This window comes from Diabrotica undecimpunctata, chromosome 3 (genome assembly GCF_040954645.1).
Source record: "Diabrotica undecimpunctata isolate CICGRU chromosome 3, icDiaUnde3, whole genome shotgun sequence".
NCBI classification, from domain to species: domain Eukaryota; kingdom Metazoa; phylum Arthropoda; class Insecta; order Coleoptera; family Chrysomelidae; genus Diabrotica; species Diabrotica undecimpunctata.
Genome location: NC_092805.1, coordinates 82,714,620 through 82,735,226, shown reverse-complemented (window position 1 = coordinate 82,735,226; position 20,607 = coordinate 82,714,620). Strand labels below are relative to the sequence as shown.

Sequence of the window (20,607 nt, the reverse complement as noted above, 5' to 3'; positions counted from 1 at the left end):
CTTCTTTTAATTCTTTGAAGTTTTGTCTATAGTTGATGATTCCATAAAACTAATGAAAATCGAATTTAATCATGTCTTTTAAAGTTGCAGACGTAACGCAAGGAAGAAATATTTCCAAACCATGGTTTATAATTAAAAAAAATGTAAGTACCTACCATTGCCGAAATATATAAAAATTATATAAAAGATAATTTAAAAATCACATAAACTAATAACCGCTAATAAAAATCCCCTCATACTACACTGCACTGAAAATTCATCCTCATAGAAAAATCGATTAATCGAAATGAAAAATATGAATCATCCGATTTGTTGTATTAATTTTAATTTCATAAATAAACAATCATTGATACAGAAATAGGTTAGCAATTAGAAAATTTTCTCTCCTATCCTATTCCTGACATTTGAAGAAAAAGGAGCCTTCCATCCTCTGTTCGAAATTTAGTATAATATAATTTTTTATTTATAGTGGGTCTACCCCTGCCGTTTTAGCTATTTTTAGCACTGTAGTGCTTAGTTTCAGGAACAGCTGCTGCTTTTAAGAATATATAGTACTGCAATAAACCAAATAAAATGGATATTAAACAAGAAACTGAAGACTTTCTCTGGAAGAAGGAGACTCCAGATAATTTTGTGTGTTTACCTGAAATTAAACAAGAAATTCCTGAAGATGAATTTGCTTCCTATAACACACAAGAGAACTTTTTCGTGGATACCAAGGATTTAAAGGAAATTAAAAGAGAAGTTAATGCTGAAGATTTAAAATATGAGGATCTATCTTGTGAAGTGGAATTAAATATTAGTGAAAACAGCTTTCCTAAATTATCTAAAAAAGGTAGGTAACTCATAGGATTCTTCTTATCTTTTTAGACTCAATTTATACATCCAGTTTCATAATTCTACAACCATATTTGTTCATATAAATTTTTTCATTTCTGTTGTAGTATTATTTACCATTTCATTTCCATACATCTAACTCCGCTACTTTACCTTCTCATAGAAGTTCACAACAGAACTGATTTGGCCTTGGCCATTAGGACTAAAAGATATATTGTACATTCTTTTATATTAATGTTTGTCAATAATTTTGTTACATATGATAATTTGATTTTGTTCTACATTTATATCACATATCAAGCATTCAAATATTATGTGAAATTAAGTACTACAAAGTTTGGTGTCTAATCACAATGTAAATGAAAACAAAAAGTAAATGAATTCGTCTCTATATTACCAATTATTGGTTTAGCCTCTGCTTAACATTTGGTTGATCCTTTATTGTAGCTAATCTTAAAATGTGTTTCAGTTTGAGTGTGGTATACAATGATGACCTGTAATTATTTTTATAAAAGTAATAGCAAATTTTAAATAAATCCGATAGTACAAGATCTCACTGCAGGATCGCTATGTTTGTAATGTGGTTCATCAAACTTACATTTTTATATACATTTAAAATTAGCGGAGTACATTAATAATAGGTTGCTAGTCAAAAAGTGGCCACAAATAGTTTTAATTCAATTAATAGTAATTGAATTATATGCATGTTTTGCATTGACATATATGTATGTTTTTTTTATATCAAATTGCCATTTTTCTATTTTTATTAATTTTCAAATGTTTACACCAGTTGTAATTTTTGCTTGATATATAAATTTTTATTTAATTTTGCTGAGTATCATAATCTATTTTGTTCATAATGGGAATTTTTCATGGAGGATAAAGTGGTCAGACACCCACCTACCCACTTAAACCATTGCTTTGCAACTAGTATAACTGGAACAATTTTTGTGTGAATCTCGAGTATTATTACTGTCTCTCACTCTATAGTATTCTCTTTCTTGTTACTGAACCCATAAGACTGAAATGACCCATAATTAATTTGTTTGTTAGAATGTACTTTTACATATTTAGTATCTATTACATTTTACATCAGGGTTCCAATGATAAAATTAATATTTTTGTTCATTGTGGTTTCATTAATGTAGTTTTTATTTTTTTATTTTATGTATTTAATACACTGGTTAACCCCATTAACAGTTTAAATTACAATATACAATATCACAGTTAGAATTTAAAACTTAAAATTACTTAAAAAAGTTTAAAAATTGAGACTTAAAATCTTACATACTAAAAAACAAACAACATAGAACAAGAACAAAGTTCAATAATTCCAATATGCATATCACAAAGCAAGAGATCTTTTTAACTGGGTTAAAGTTATTTTGAAAATATCAGAATCAAGAACATTTAATAGCCCCATGTATCTATCCAATAGGTTGTATATACCATAGGTTGTTCTGTGGAAAGGAATATTCAAAACATTGTGGTAATGTAGAGCTTGATGGGGAACATTAAAGTTAATCTGGCTTAACAGGTTTGGAGAATCGATAAATCCATGTATGATCTTATATATAAATATAGCTCCTGACATATCACGATGGTTCTTGATGAAGATGAAGATAATTGTTATTTGATAGGGGAATACTCATGATTTTCAATATTAGTGTGGACATGGTAAGCACAATATTTCAAAAATTGATGCTGGACTCTTTCTATGATATTAATATTGTTCTGAAAATAGGGTGACCAAATAACTGAACAATATTCCAAAATAGTTCTAACTAAGCAACAATACACTAATTTTGTTGAATAATTCCTAGTAACGAAACCGAGAGGTTTAGATGCCTTTATTGTAATAGAGTTGATATGTGGTCACAGAAAGTAAGCTTCTCATCAAAAATAATACCCAAATCCCAATTAGAAGAAAGATAAAATCAGTGGCTGATTATTAAAAGTATAGCTTGTTTCAATTCTATTGACTTTATGAAAAAAACTAAATTTTTTTACATTTAAGTGGAGTTTGTTCTGATTGCACCAATCTTGTAGTCAGTCTAAGTCATCTTGTAACAAGGCTTGATGTTTTAAGCTATCTATAACTTATCAACGAAGATATTAAAAAGAATTGGAGATGTGTGGCCTCCTTGGGGAACTCCAGATGTAGAGTTTTTAATCCATTTAACAAACCTGACTTGAAAACCTACATTAATTAATTTTCCTAAAAGTATTTGGTGATCTACATAATCAAATGCTTTGGAAAAATCTGTATATGTTGCAGTCGATTTTTTGCTATGAAAACCATGTTGTGATTGAGATATTAAGCCTTTAAGAAAGTTGCTTAGCCACAAGACAGACGAAGAACTTAGGGATTGCAGATTGTATACAAATACTACTATAATTTTCAATGTTGTCTTTCTGACAATTTTTAAATATAGGAACAACATAACTTTCTTTCCATGAAGAAGGAAACATAGAGGTTTCCAGAGATTTATTAAACAATATAACAAACGGCATTACAAGGGTACAGACACACTTTTTTAATAAAAAAATTAGGCACTCCATCAGTAAGCATATTGGCAGTTCTTTTATGCCATTAAAAATATCAATTATGGTAATCTTATAAGGACAAATATTTGTACTAAAGTTGCTATTTAATAGATGGATAGGTACCTAAAGGTTGTTGTTATTTGGTGAATACAAAGTTTGGAAGAAGTTCATAAATAAATTAGCTATGTCTTGATCATTTGTTGCAGATTGGACTAAATAAAATAAGGAGTTAGGTAGGTTATGACTAAATTTATGATGTACTTTCAAAATGATTTGGGATTATTTTTTTAGAACAGTATCTATACCTTTTATATAGTTGCTGAAGCAAATCTCAGACAGTTGTTTACATTCAGCTCTTAGGTGGGAAAATCTAATATAGTCATTAGAATGATTATTAACATAAATATACTAGTGAGCATTTTTTTTCTCCAGAGTCAGTCTTCAAGATCAGCAGAGAACCAATGTAGTCCAAACCCACTGACAATTTTTCGAAGAGTCATTTTTAGTGCATTCATGAAAATCTTTTTCTATTTGTCAAATTTGTTTGACTTTTCTGTAGAGTTTATTCACTGTCCCTATAATTTAGTAGTTAATAACACCACATAATAACAAACTCCACTTAAATGTAAAAAAATTTAGTTTTTTTCATAAAGTCAATAGAATTGAAACAAGCTATACTTTTAATAATCAGCCACTGATTTTATCTTTCTTCTATTTGGGATTTGGGTATTATTTTTGATGAGAAGCTTACTTTCTGTGACCACATATCAACTCTATTACAATAAAGGCATCTAAACCTCTCGGTTTCGTTACTAGGAATTATTCAACAAAATTAGTGTATTGTTGCTTAGTTAGAACTATTTTGGAATATTGTTCAGTTATTTGGTCACCCTATTTTCAGAACAATATTAATATCATAGAAAGAGTCCAGCATCAATTTTTGAAATATTGTGCTTACCATGTCTTAATATTTCGAGAAAAAATGTGTATGCTACTGCAGTAACATATCTCATCATCTTCAATGGCATCACAGCTCGTTATAAGCCAAAATATTTTTCAGAACAATCCTCCATTCGTCCCTGTCTTTGACAACTCTTCTCCGTGCTCTAAATCCAATAGATTTTAAATCGTCCTCCAAGTTGTCTGGATACCTAAGTTTCGGTCTTCTTTCGGACAACTCTGGCTCGTTGTCCCATCGGTCCCCTTTGGTCGAAAACTGTTCTGACTGTTGCAGCTGCGGTTACATATCTACTATTGTTTATTTTCAGTATCACGTTACATAGGACATTCCAAAACGTCCATACGAATTCTTTTGTTGATCAATAGCTTTATTTCTACATTATTTCTATTATGAAGGCCATTTTCATCTCACACATAATGAGTTTTGCCAATGTTATTAAATATTTTCACTGATTATAGTAATTTTATCAAGATATTTATTTTTTTTTATTTTAGGCTTTAAAAAAAGAAAAAAAGGAGTGAGAAATAATTCCAACAGTTCCGCATCAACCTCAGTAGAATCTCTTTGTAATAACGATAAAAAACAATATACTTGTGACGTGTGCTTGAGGGAGTTTCCAGATAAGAGGAACTACCACCGTCATATGGTTAATCATACTGGTGAAAAACCGTTTCAGTGTGAAATTTGCCCAAAACAGTTTTTAGATAAAAGTAGCTTAAGGTTGCATACACGTATTCATACGAACGAGAAACCGTTTCAGTGCAGAGTTTGTCCACAAAGTTTCAAGCATGATAGCTCCTTAAAAGCACACTTACGCACTCATTCTGATGAAAAACCATACCAATGTGAGATTTGCCAGCAAAGATTTAAACATGAAACCTCTTTAAAACCACACATGGCTACACATTCTGGCGAAAAACCATTTGAATGTGAGACTTGCAAAAAACGATTTTCGGATAAAAGATGTTTACTACGTCATGAAGTAATTCACACTATTTCGGAACTATTTCACTGTGAAATTTGTAAGCAGACATTTAAAGTGGAAAACTCATTGAAAACTCATATGCGTAGCCATACTGGAGAGAAACCTTTCCAGTGTGAGGTTTGCCTGAAGCAGTTTAGTGATAATTGTAACTTAAAGCAACATTCTAGACTTCATACTGGTGAAACTCCCTTTGTTTGTGGAGTGTGTTCACAACGGTTTATGTTTAAAAGGTCTTTGAAGCGCCACATGGTTAATCACACTGGAGAAAAACCTTTTCAGTGTGAAGTTTGTTCTAAAAAGTTTGCAGATAAACAAGGATTTACTCGCCACATGACTATTCATAGTGATGAAAAACCATTTCAGTGTGTCATTTGTTCTAAACAGTTTACAGATAACAGAAGTCTAGAGGCTCATATGTGCAGTCACACGGGTGAAAAATTGTTCCAGTGTGAAATCTGTCGTCAACAATTCACTCAAAAAAGCTCTTTAAAGACTCATATGCGTACTCATACTGGCGAAAGACCATTCCAATGTGATATTTGCTTGAAACAGTTCTCAGATAAAACTTATCTAAAATACCATATGGGTACTCATCAAAAACCTTATCAGTGCGAAACTTGTGATAGACAATTCACAACGAAACAACAATTGGACGAGCACTCACATGATTATATCAGTAAAAACACGTTTCAATGTAAGATTTGTTTTAAACAATACACCAATAAATCATACCTAAAATCTCATGTGCTAGCTCATACAGGGGAATCGCCATTTTTCTGTAATATATGCTGTAAACCGTTTTCATTGCAGTTTACTTATGACCGACACATGCTTATTCACACTGCTGAAAAACCATTTCAGTGCGAGACCTGTTTAAAGCAATTTTCAGACAAAAGCAGCTTAAAACGTCACATAACTATTCACACTGATGAAAAACCTTTTGAGTGTGAAGTATGCAATAAGCAGTTTAAAAGGAAACATTGTCTTAATCGACATATATTAGTTAAGAGTCATTACAAAGTTCCTGAAAGAGACACTATTGCACCTGTAAGTAATATTATCTAACTGTTTTTGTATAACTGATACCTACTACCTTATAAAGATTCGACATTACTTCAGGAGGAATCATATTTTTGGCCAAATGCATCATTATATGACGTCGAAAATTTAAATCTTATGGTCGACATACAAACATATCAAAGTGACCAAAGATCTATCAATCACGATCGTTCATATTTGAAGGTCAAAAAAGTTTGAATTTTGGTCGATATTGTTAATCAAAACAATGCAATATAGTGCAATACAAGGAAAGAAACGGTATGTACTATTTCCCTATTTGTTGGCAATTATAATTTTCACATAGTTTATTAATTAATTTCCACACATTTTAATATATAATACAAGCAAACTTGAGGATTCCAATAGAATATTAATGATGTCCCTAATAATTCACTTTGACTAGCATAAAAAATGAGTATATTGATGTATACGAAGTACTTTGCACATTGGCACCAATTGATACCAAAATAAGAGAGCATATGTTAAGATGGTTTGGTCAAGCTAAGCATCGATACGTTAATCACCCAATGCAAAGAATTGCTGATCTGCGGGTTTCTGGAAGGAGTAGGAGAGGAACACCAAAGAAGACTTGGTGGAAACGCTTATGCAGGATAGTCGCCAAAGACGATAGATATTGATATGTCCCTAGATAGAAACTTATGGACAAATGTAATTAGGGAAGCCGACACCGCATAGGGATAAAGGTAAAGATAATGATGATGACTTAAAGTACGAAATATTTGTCAGTAACACGAAGTATGGATTATTAAGTATGCAAATATGTATATAAAAAAACATTCAGTCTTCAAAGCCGTTTCGGTTTGAATGTGTCCAACGGGCATTAATTCCAAAATGTGGAATGTTCCTTTTTTATATTTCTTGCTTTGTCTGAAATTATTATGCATAAGTTTAAACAATATGCAATTTTTAGATTGATAAATATATTAAACAATATATTTATTTTTAGCGGAAACTGTCATTCTTGATAAAAAGTTTTGTTTGTTCTAAACCTCATAAAATTAAATATAATTAATTTAAGTTTTTCAAAACCTGTTTTATTTTATATATAGTTAATTTTATGTAAATCCCTATGAATTTTTGTATCAAGTTTGAAAATGTAATAATATTCTAGCGAGTGATGTTTACAATCTAAATAACTATTTGTTCTTCTTCTTCTCCTTTATATATGGACATGACTCTGTCTGTTTTTCAATGTGCCTCCAGTAAGGTGTTCCATCGTTTTCGTGGTCTTCCTACTGATCGTCTTCCTATTGGGGAACCTTCTTTACTACTCTATTTGTTGTTATTCGGCTTATATGATCCTTACATTCTACTCTTCTATTTCTTACCCAATTCTTGATGTTCTCCAACTTGCATCTAGATCGTATATCTGTACTTTTAGCTCTGTCCCATAGTGTCTTACCATCAATTTTTCATCTCTGCTGTTTCTAACATCCTTGTGGTCCTCTCTGTGTCAGGTCTTGTTTCTATCGCGTATGTCATTATTGGTCTGATGACTGTTTTGTAAATTCTGCCTTTCGTTTCTTTCCCGATATTTTTATTTCTCCATATTGTTTCATTTGGACAGCCTGCTGCTCTGTTTGCTCTATTCACTTGATCTTCTACTTCAGTTTGAGCTTTCCGTAGCTAGATAATGTGATGCCTAGTTATTTAAACTCCATCACTTGTTCTATTATCGGACCTTCCAGCTTGAAGTTACATCTTAGTAAATTTGCTGTTGTAACCATGCATTTGGTCTTTTTTGGATTTGAAATTTGAATTCAAATTAACATGTTGAATTTTCTGGCGGTTATATTAAATTGGTGCAGCATGCGGTGTAAATCATCTTCACTTTGAGAGAGTAGTATTGCGTCGTCGGCATAGCAGATTATTTTAAGTTGTTTTTCTCCCATTTGGTATCCTTTTTTAATTCTTACTTTTTTTATTATTTCATCCATCATCAGGTTGGACAATAGATGACTCTAACTATTTGTTAACTCCGGTATATAATTTTAAAATTTGTATTATTTTTTAACAATGCTAACTCTTAAATAAAGAATATGTCTTGAAAAGTGTGGTGTATGGTATTGGAGCTGTTTACAGGTATGCCATACTATAAAAAAATTCAATGAGACAGGATGTTGTAAAAGAAAACAATCGAAAAAGGCGTACAATGAAGACGATAGTGCAGCGTTAGTTATGCATTCAGTAAGGGAAAATTCTAAATGAGTTTTCGAAAAAGAGTAGCGAAAGTTAGTTTTAATAAGAACCACTCGCTTACGGAGAATATTCAGGCAAAACAAAATTCATCCATTCAAACCGAAATTTATTCTCACCCTTCAAGATTGCGATTATTACATTGGACTTGACTTTTGTGCAATCATTGGCGAAAGCTTATAATGACCGTTTCTTTCGCTACAATATTTTATTTTATTTTGAAGCAACGTTCACGACAAATAGAAGTGATTCATCCCAAAACTTTCGGTATTGAGCTAACGAAAATCCTTAGTACAGAATTTAACGTAAGTCAATTTACTAAAAAGGTACATATTTGATGTGTTGTTTTACCGAATCAAATAATCGGACCATATTTTTAGAAGGGGACGTTAAATCAGGAAGTATATTTGGATTTGCTGGGCAATTTTTTAATACCGGAATTATCAGCTTCGCTTGGAGCAAAGGCTTCAAATGTATTTTTAGCATGTTCATCTCATTTATCTTTGGTGGTAAGAGGATGGTTGGATGATTTTCCTTAACGATGGATAAGACGGTATGGACCGATAATTCTTCCGATCCGATCACCCGATTTAACAATTTTGGACTTTTTTTATGGGACTACCTAAAACAGAAAGTTAAAACCTAAATCACCTCAGACATGCTAACAAACACATAAATTCTTCTAACCAAAAAAAATTGTAAAATAGAGTGGACAGATTTGAATTTTTGGAGGCTGGAGAATAGTTTCTGTTATTTAATGTTAGTTTTTCTACATTATTCTTTATTATTATCAAAATTGACTGTTGTACGACAACTAAGTATTACATGGGTAAGGACGTAAATCTCACTCACTAGATTACTGAGGTAAACTGGGTAAATTTAAAAAATGGTAAATGTCTCTTTATATTAATAGTGTGTAAAAATTAGCATAAAGAGGAAAAGTTTGTAGCAAAATAATTTCTCAATAACACTTAAACATGTAAGGAGATAATTATGTTGTATTTGCCTAAACTTGCATATAAGCGTTTATGCAAAATTTTTGAATATAGCATATAATATATAAAATAATATTTTAAATACCCTACAGCATACATCTGTTCAACACATCTCGATGGGAATTGTTTTGAAATGTCTATAAAACAAAGATATTTTTCAAATTTTATGCCGCCAAGTATTAGGAACCTTAAACCTGATGCTGTTCCTACAATAATCTTCTTGAATGCGGAGAAAAAACTAACCAAGATGCTTTGAAATATATAGCTGGATACGTTGCCTATAAATTCCAACTTAGAATGTAAAGCGGATAACATAAGCATTACTGACATGCCGGATTGGATACAATTTATTTCAAGAGGTGGTTTATTAAATCATAATGACGACTTAATTTTTGCTGCACAAATATTGGATCATGAGTTTCATCCAAGGCATGGGCCTTCATTATCACATGACACCAATTTATTTAAAACTTTAACTGCTGGGACCATGGCAAAATTAGAAGAAAATAATAATGCCATACCGTATGAAGTAGTCTATTGTTTAAGCAAAACACGTACATATATTAGATTAAGACATCTTAATAAAAAAATTAGCTTTGAAAACTGCAAGAGAAAATTAGAAGAAAAAAAATGCCAACATTTACAAATTGCAAGATTTGAAGAAATAAGTTATAAGTAATAAATTCATGGGGAGTACCCGTTTGAAAAGGGCAAATATTATGCATTGTGCATTTTTCATTGTAACTTCCGTATTTTTTAAACCAAATCTGTAAAATTTTAATATCTGTAATATTGGTTGAGTTTGTAATTCATAATGATACACATTTCTTTTCTTTTTTTTTATTCACAACATATTATAAACTAAATATTTTCAAAAATTATCACATTTGCTTTAGACGAAAACCGTCTTTTCAGTTCGCGTTTAGTCATTAATTTTTTATTTATTTTTATTGTGTTTAGTGGAATTATGTTTATGTAGCTCTTGATACAATTTAAATTAGCATTACATTATATTAATTAATCTTAATAATTTAAATGCTTTTTTTTATCTTATTATAGGCCAATTAAACTCATAAACCAATATATATTTTGTGATATTATATTCAAGTTGCTTCGCCGTGACGTCAAAGTGTGAGAGTAATAGACTCAATATTCATTTCCTCTCTGCGCGTTAGCATACCGTTGTAAGTGTATCGTGGTGAGGATAGAAGGAAAAACACGCATATATAAGACTTGTCTGCGACCGATATTAACCTATACTATAGAAACAAGAGCAGAAACAACAATTGCAAAAAAAAATCTTAAGAACAACAGAAATGAATACACTGAGGACTATTGCAGATAAAACTTTATAAGAGACAGAATCCCTAATACACAAATGAGAGACATGTCTAATATGATATCGTTAGATGATGACGCCAAAGAAGACGCGAATGGAACCAACACATTAATAGAATTAGAAGAGAGAGACTTGCCCGAATAGTAAAAAAGATCCATCCCTAAAAGATGGAGATAGCTGATCAGACCGGAAACAACAGGCCCTAAGACCTAACATATGAAGAAGACTGTTTTAGAGAAACTACATGAACATAGGAGGGTATGAAGAAAAATATATTATACCAATGAAACCTGGTGAAATAAAACTCACATGTAACCAAAAGTATGACGGGGCATTAATATTTTTCTTCATTCACTTTATTTGCTGCTGCTCTAAATAGGCTATGACTCATGCATGCCCAAAGTAAAATTTTACCCATTTTACACAACTCGTACCGTTTGTACTTTCGGGACAAATTTTTTCACTTTCGGGACGATTTTGGGTAGCTAGGTAACGGCTTTGACAATAACAACAACTTTGTACCTATTTTATTATGACAACGCTTGTTATTTAAGATTCTTGTGTTTTCGTTCAGTTTTTCGTGTCTAACACTAATTTCAATACTGCCACTTCTGTTAATATTCTTAACAATATCAATTTAAATAATTGTTATAATTGTGTTATTAATATTCATAAGTAAATTTTTATAATGTTGAATTCATGAGAGTAACTTTAAAGTGTTTAATAAAAGTTCGTAAGTAAAGTTTATCCACATATTGTTTTTAACATACAAAACGGCTGCAGAAAAAATATTATACGTAACACGATCCAAAAGTAATTTTACAACACTCGCAGGATTCCAGGACTCGCCTACGGCTCGCCCTGGATTCCTGGAAACTTCCTACTTGGCTCGTAAAATATCACTTTCGGAACTTGTTGCGTAAATTACCATGCCCCAGAAACTTATATGAATGGCCTTGGATCATTCCCCCATCACTTTAACCCAATGAGTTAATAAAGAGAAATGACAGCCTATCTCTCTCACGAAGACTTTAACCAATCTTTTATTTTAACACAATCTGGGGGTGGCACAAATAAAATAATCAAAAAATGAAGCTTCATTCCGCAATGTCAATTCTGTCAAAAGTAATGACAGATCTTTCGTTCGTTTACAAGGTTTCAACTTTATTTTATCTTTAACTTTCTTTTGCATTTATTCTTAGTAATTTTAATTTAAGTTGGTTACTTAGTTTTTAAAGTTTAGTTTTAGTTACCTATTGTGGCAAAGAAATTTTGTGTTGTGCTAGTAAAAAACTAAACATAGTGAATTATTGTATTGTTCCGTTGTGTACAAATCATGGAAAAATTACAAAAAGGATGATGATAGTAAGTTGTCAGGAGGCAAATAATAATACTATTTAACATTTGTTTCTGAAAATATCAGCGTAATCAATATTATGTAATTAGTTTATAACTATTTTATCTTAAATAACAAATAAATATACCTATATATAGAAAAAATTGTGCATTTTCATATATCCTTTTATTTTTTAGTAATATATTTATGTGAGATTATTTCATCGGAAAATAATAGGATATTTTCCAGTAAATTTTAATTAGTAACGAAATAGCCCGCAAGAGGCGCTAAAAGGTATGTATGTAAGGGGTGTCCATTTGAATTTGCCGCCAAAAGATGATTAGTAACGATTCCAGCCGCAAGGGGTCCTAATGAACGAAATTTATACATTGAGTTGCCTATCTATTTCTAATATATTATTTATCTATGGTAAATTACTAAAACGGCATTGCAACCTGCCCGTTTTTCTACTAGTTGGTACATTATTTTTCGGGTTTGTGTACCGTGGTCTGGAATTATTTCTCCCTAGCGTTTCACATATAATTCCATTCAATAAAAACAAAAAAATTGGAATATCTCGGACATATTACACGTGGAGAGAAATACACCTTGCTCCAACTGATCATGCAGGGAAAGATCGAAGGAAAGAGAAGCATAGGGAGGCGTAGAATGTCATGGCTGCGCAACCTGAGAGAGTGGTACGGATGTACATCAAATGAACTTTTCAGAGTAGCCGTCTCAAAAGTTCGAATAGCTATGATGATTGCCGACCTCCGCCGCGGAGATGGCACTTGAATAAGAAGAAGCGTTTCACATCATCATATATACAATTAATGTGATGTTTTAGTGTTTTTGTCTGAGTTTGGTATGTAATAATTTTATGATTAAAACTATATCAGGGTCCTGATTCTAATTGAGATTTCGACTCAAAACATGTCGAAATTAATATGGCGACGTCGAAATGCGACTTTGCGAACCTTGTGGATTTCAGCTGAACTAACCAAACGACGTCACTAGTTTTCGACTTATCGAAATTAATTTCAACCACAAGAAAGTGGTTGAAATTTCATTTCGAGTCGAAATTAATCTGACATGACTGACTGGACTGGGAGAAGTGAACTTAGGTTCAGTTTAAGTAGGCGGTGTTTTGATCCTTGCAAGGAAAACTGAGGCAAAAAGTATCAATATGGCTGTGTTTTACGGACATTTGCTAGTTTTGGAGGAATTAGAGAGGTTAGATATCCGACGTTCATAACGGAGGATAAGAAGAATGTTACGGGATACTCAAAATTCTTTTTCACTAAGTGATGCTCAATTTAGGCAGCAATTCCGGCTTAATAAACAAGCTGCAAATTATTTAATAAGGGTATTAGAACCATATTTGGAAGAAGGTGTTTATGCCTCTAGGATACCCAAAATGTTTAGGGTTAGTATTACTAAGCTGCAGTAAATTTAAAAATATATTAGAATATAACCACTAAGTCAAATCTTAGTGGTTATAACTTAAGGATCTCACACATCGCCTTTTTTTTCTTGCCATCTTTTCTTTCAATTCAAAATATAATTGAGAATGGCCAATATTTATGATTTAACAACTCAAACAAGAAAAAAAAAGACGTTCACGTAACGTAAACAAAACAAACATTCAACAAACGTAGTGCAGCCAATAAACAACAGGGCCAACCCAAATTTTCAGCAGTGTCAAAATGATAAAGTAAATATCCCCAGTTTTAACTACAATCGAAATGAATGAGAATCGCTAGCGATTGCGACTGTCATGGCGTAGTCGCTTTTAAATTTCGACATCGAAATGAAATAGAATCAGGGCCCGGTTGCTTATTGAAGCTGCAAAAGAAAAAGAATAACTACATTTTGCATCAAAAATAATTTATTTGATCTGTAAATTTTTTGACATGAAGTATATATTATTGTACTACTATTATTAAACTGGACATAATGTATCAAAAACTTAAATATTGTAATTAATGTACATAATGTTTGATATAAATGCATAAAAATGTTGTGATGTATCAAAAAAGTATTTTAATACATGTAGCGCCATCTTTGTATTAATGTTTGTAAACACTCGGTGTATGGCGTGTTGCCAATATTGATTATTACAATAAAGTTGAAGTCGTTGCTATCGAACGAAACATGGCGTTTGTTGTTTCAATGTACCCCAGAAAATCCTCACTTCCACTATAATTTTCAAGAGGTTATGGGCCCAGCATTCAGTTTTAAAGTTCTATAACCTGAAGGTATCAGTTGTGAGTTTTTTTTTTGGTTACGTAGTCACGTAGGGTCGAGTGAAATTCGCAGTTTGTTTTGTGGACTGAAAATGGCGGCTACGAATTATTTAGCCAGTGTGCCAAAATTAATGGGTCGCGAGAACTATGATGATTGGTCTTTTGCGATTGAAAACGTTTTTGTGCTCGATGGTTTATCGAAATGTCTGGAAGAAAATGGTGAAACAAATGCAGACACGCAGAATAAAGCGAGGGCAAAGCTATGTTTATCCATTGATCCATCCATTTATGTGCATATTCGAGAGGCGGCAACGGCATTGGATGTGTGGATAACATTAAAAAAACTTTATGGCGAGAAAAGTTTTACACGAAAAATTGATTTACTTAGGACTCTCATAAGTTTGCGGTTGGATAATTGTGACAGTATGGAGAATTATATAGGGCAGATGATTGAAACAGCCCAGAAATTAACTCGGAGTAGATTCGAAATTACTAGTGAGTGGATTGGTTCATTGTTGCTTACAGGATTGCCAAACAGATTCACTCCAATGATAATGGCTCTGGAACACACTGGAATTCAAATTACAGGGGATGCAGTAAAGTCCAAGTTAATTGATATGCAGAAAGATGGAACTAGTAGGAACGCGGGCAGCGGGAAATCTACTGGGGCCGTATTCTGTAACTCATGAGAGTGCTCGTGCACGACAACTCATCGGTCTGAGTACTCTCTCGGTCATCGCTCACATGGTGTCAAAAAACCCTATTCACTATGGTTCAGCGAGTCTACTACATTTTACCCAGCATTGCCAAAGCGAACGAGTAACTTTGACCTATTATTTAGTTCAAATGTACCTACTGTAGGCCTAGCCGCAACCATATTCACGATTAAAACGAAATGAAGAAGAAAAGTATTTGCTGTTAGGTTAGTTCTATCACGGTGTATTGTCTTTTGTCTTGTCGATTCTCGTTATTATAAACTATACTTTTAAGGACTTTTAGTTATTTATTAAAAAAATGTGTGAGGCACAAAAGAAATTATTAATTAGTTACATGGAGCAATTGTATGTAATTGTAAATGGTATATTATTTTCAGCTTGTTCTTCCGCCTCTTCAACAACGTCGATTAATATATATATATATATATATATATATATATATATATACAAGAATAAGAAAAAAGAAGTACTTGTGACTCGTTTGGAACAAATATATAACTGTTTTGGATGGGTTGGAGTCAATAATAGGGCTATTGGTTAACTATTTTTTTATTCTCGAGCTTTCAATTGTGTTTACAATTATTATCAAGAGCTAAAAAGACAAAATACTTACAAGGTTGAACTAAAAAGAAAAAACAATTTTTGTTAACTTACCAAATAAAAATTAGTTTGGTAAGTAAAAATCACTGCTTATATCTTCAAAATATTTAATAAAAAATGTTTTAATCTAATAAATGTTTCTCCGAAAATTTTTTTAATTTTGAAAACATTTTTTTAATATAAAAATAACTGAATTTATAAATAAGTTCAAATAGCAACCAATTACAAATAGCCTCAATGTCATAAATGCCAACATAAAATATTTATTTTTGACAATTATATTGCCAAAAGTAAAATTTCGTTTAAACATTCTTTTTTGTTTAGTAACAAAAAGAAGAAGATTTATTCACCGTTGACAGATGTCTGAAAGAATGTGACAGATATATGGAGAATTAAATATGACATTTTACAAGTTTATATATAAATCATAAAGAAAGAATATAATTATAAATTTTGCTTAAATTTTGAATTTCAGATCTTTTGTTTAAACTATTATCATTTTTGCTAATACAAACCATTTCCAAAAAAGTCCTTTTAAATTTATTACTTTCACTACATAAAATTTTGATGTTATCAAAATCCATAATATGGTCTTTATCGATTACATGTTCTGCCAAAGCACAAGATGGTTTTTTAATTCTGCAATCACTTTTGTGAGAAATAATGCGATTTGAAAGATTTCTTCCGGTCTCACCAACATATTCAGCCTCACACTGAGTACAACTAATGCTGTATACTAAATTCGTTTTTTCAAATTTGTCTATAGGATATTTAGTTTTAGAATATAAAGATGAAATAGTTTTGATGTTCTTTGTTGCTATTTTTATATTGTCAATAACCTTTAGTGTTTGTATTAATTTAGGTGTTAATGATGGTATAAAAGGTAGTGAATGATAATAGATGTTTTGATTGTTAGATACAATGTTTTGAGATTGAGCAAAAAATGGTGTTAAATTATTTATATTACCAATATTAGAAAAAAGCATCCTATGTAGCATATCTGGAGGATAAGAGTTTTCAATTAGAATATTTTTTAATAATTGAAGATCTTCCTGTAGATAATCTGGATGAGAAAGTTTTAAAACACGTTCTTTTAATCCTGTTATAAGGTTCATTTTCATTTTATTTTCTTCTTAAGATTTATAAGCTATTACTCTCACCATCCAAATAAGATGGATAAGGTCGTGAGTTCAATATAGCTTCAATCTGTACAACTACTGTATAAAATACTTCAAAAGTGACAACATTTTTTCCAATTAAACGATAAATGTGGAACTTTGCACTTTTAATCCCACTCTCATGTAAACCTCCCCACTGTGGAGCCTTTGGTGGTAAAAATTTGAATTCTATTAAATTTTCTAAACAATTTTTTATATGAATGTTTTGTTCTTTATTTATTAAAACTCATGAAGTTCTTTAAGCTGATTCCGTGCTCCAAAGAAATTGGTTGCATTATCACTATAGATAACGGTAGGATTTCCTCTACGAGCAGTAAAGCGTTTCAACGCTAAAAGAAAATCTTCGGTAGTCAAACTTGAAACTACTTCCAAGTGGATAGCATGAGTAACCAAGCAAACGAAAATAGCTATATAAGATTTTGTAATTGGCGCTTTTCTAAGGCTAGAGCTTTTTGTTAAAAAATATCCACCGTAGTCAATGCTTATCTTTTTGAAGGGCCTAGAGACAGTGACCCTATCCTTGGGCAAGTCTGCCATGATTTGTGTCATTGGTTGACATTTAAAACGAAAACAAATCATACAGCGATGTATCACTGTCTTCGCCTCTCTTAAACCGTTGAGAGGCCAAAATTTTAACCGAAAATTTGACAGAGTGGTTTGCGCGCCTGCATGTCCTAATTTTATATGCATATCCCTTATCATAAGCGAAACAATTCGGTTGTGAGCCGGTAATAAAATAGGATGTTTTTGATCATAAGGAACCTCAGCATTCTCCAATCGCCCACCCACACGTAAAAATCCATCTTCTAAATTGTACATAGGTTTCAACGCCGCTAAGTTTTTATTTGAACAAATTTTATTTGCTTTTAAATCAGAAATTTCTTTACTATGGTATAATTTCACTATTTGAGAGAGTGAGTCATCGTTTAAATCCCCAGAAATGCGGAACGCTGTTTGGAAATCCAGTGACGTACACTTACTTTTATTTTAACGTTAATTATATTTTATTTTTCAAATATTAATGTTCGAAATAGGCCACAATATATTTATTTACAAGTTTTTACTGACGTTTCGATCTCTATATCCAAAGACCGCTTTCAAAGATATAAATGATAGTTATATTTATTTTATTTGTTTATTATTATATATTTTTATAATCTTATATTGTTTATTTTTTTCTATCTTTAAAAACGGAATAGAGATCGAAACGTCAATGTATTAAACATGTAAATAGATATATTGTGGCTTATGTCCAACCTTCTCCCTAAAAATACAGAATGCCACAAACAAGCAGCTATAGAAAAATAAATATATATGTCATTTGTATGTTTGAAAACGGTCTCTTTATAGAGATCGAAAAGTCCGTAAATTAAACATTTGAATAAATATATTGTGGCTTATTCCCAACATCATTTCTAAAAATACAGAACGACAAGCGAAAAGCCATAGAAAATAAATAGTACTATCATTTGTATAATTGAAAACGGTCTCTGGATATAGAGATCGAAACGTCAATAAATAAACATATGAATAAATATTTTGTGACTCATTCCCTACATTCCCCTAAAAATACAGAATGCCACAAACAAAAAGCTATAAAAAAGAAGTAATTTTGCAGAAAGTTTACTGATACCAAACGGCTGTCGCGGAAGTTACGCTAAAACGTCTTTTGACGTGACCCGTCCTTAAAGAGTTACACAATGAAATTTTTTTAATTCAAATTTTAAGACAGTTTCCACACCACCCCAGAGGTATGTCTTGTGGCGCGATACTTTTTTTAAATGGGTGTTCGCCAAGAGCCATATTGTCTTATTAAATAAAATAACAATAAAAACACTTAAACAGTATAAAACAAAACAAAATAAAATCCTATAAAACAAATAAAATTCTATAAAAACAAAATAAAAATGTTTGATGTGTTTAAACACAAACACTATACACACTTACTATGTTCTCGTTTTTTTTTGTTTTTGGTTTTTTTTTATGCTGATGTTCTTATTCGCTGTCTAAACCTGAAGATACAGTGCTGCTATCGCTGTCATTATCTTCACCACCTGGTGTAATTATAATTGGCTCTAGTAAAACTTTTATATAAGTGTCAAGTTCCCACATACGATGTTCTTCTTTAATTATGTGGCCTATACATTTAGCCCATTTCTCTGGAGTTACATGGAGGATTGCTTTAATCAAAAGTTTCTTAATTTCGTTTAATTTGAACGTTTTGTTATTGCGTGCTACTTCTCCTTTCACTTGCTCCCAGATAAGTTCAATGGGATTAAGTTCGCAATGATCAGGTGGTAGACGCAGAACTTTGACACCATAATCTTTTGCAGTTTCATCTACAGCATATTTAAGATATTCAATTTTCCTTAACCGTGCAATGTCAGAAGATAAATTTTGAGCATTGATTCTTCGTATGCAATCCCCTTTTCTGTAAGCCATTGTTGAATCCTCCCTTTCAATTTCTTTAATAATCACCTGTTTTTTTCGACTCAAATTAAAGAAAACCATCATCAAGAAACCCTGTATCACTTCCTATATGGGTGACGATTAAACGCCGTCCCTTTCCTGATGGAGCTTTTAATCCTGTATATCAGCCTTCTATAAATGCTTCGCGTTTACTTTTGACATTTAAATCTTGCCAAACTTTTCCAACCTTGGTTAATCCAGGTTTCATCCAAATAATATATTTTGCATCCAGTGCTGCGAATTTTTCGTATTTCTTCTAAATAGCATACATTTTCTGTTGCGTCTTACGTATCGAAAGTTCATTTCGTGCATGGTCCTGATTAAGACCCTACGAGATATCTTGGGTAAAGAGTCAGCATTTTCGAGCTCTTGAGAAATTTTTTTCAGTGTTGGAATTTCACTCCGAAAATAAAATGAATGAATTTTTCGACGTATAATATTCCTTGTCTCGTCATCCAAAACAATGCTTTTCCTACCTCTAGTTTTACCTTTTTCTTACTTTTTATTTTCCGATGTATTTTTAAGTACACGATAAATACAGCTAACGGATACTTTTGTTAAACTGCTACAAATGTCGACCGCTTGGCTAACGTTTAATGCCATTTTTCTGCCGACAATTCCTTCATAAACGTTTCGTATCATTACCTTCTCTTCGGACGTTAACATTTTCCGTCTCTTTTGCGGCTTTTCATTCTTGGAATCAACATCAGAATTTTGCTGTCTTCTCTTATCAATAATTCTCTATTATTAATAACACGTTTTATCAATACTACAATACAGTATTGATAAAACAGTATTGACAACAATAAGTTTACAAACTTATCACATAAAATATACTCACAAAAACACATGCACTATTTACCCATAGAAACACCAATGTTTTCTTCGTTCATTGCTTCGGCAAAAAATAATAAAAACTAGTTTTACTGCATGTCTGGATCCGAATTGTAAAACCGAGTTCCCTCGCTAATTCCAACATTGCCAAACGATTGAAAAATAATGTTTTAAAATATCGATTTTTATTTTATAAATTTAAATATGTAACGAAACGGAACATATAAATAAAATTTATTTTATTACAATTTTGTGCTAATTTTTACTATTGAAAAAATCATGTTTTTT

General features: G+C 31.6%; 1 protein-coding gene across 1 annotated transcript; it reads left to right on the top strand.

The window, feature by feature from the left end:
* Positions 1–306: 306 nt before the first annotated feature.
* On the top strand, positions 307–7,442 carry LOC140436965 (uncharacterized). Its single transcript, XM_072526153.1, has 2 exons — positions 307–835; positions 4,840–7,442. The coding sequence occupies exons 1-2, from the start codon at positions 574–576 to the stop codon at positions 6,393–6,395; spliced, it is 1,818 nt and encodes a 605-aa protein (XP_072382254.1). The 5' UTR covers positions 307–573; the 3' UTR covers positions 6,396–7,442.
* The last annotated feature ends 13,165 nt before the right edge of the window (positions 7,443–20,607 follow it).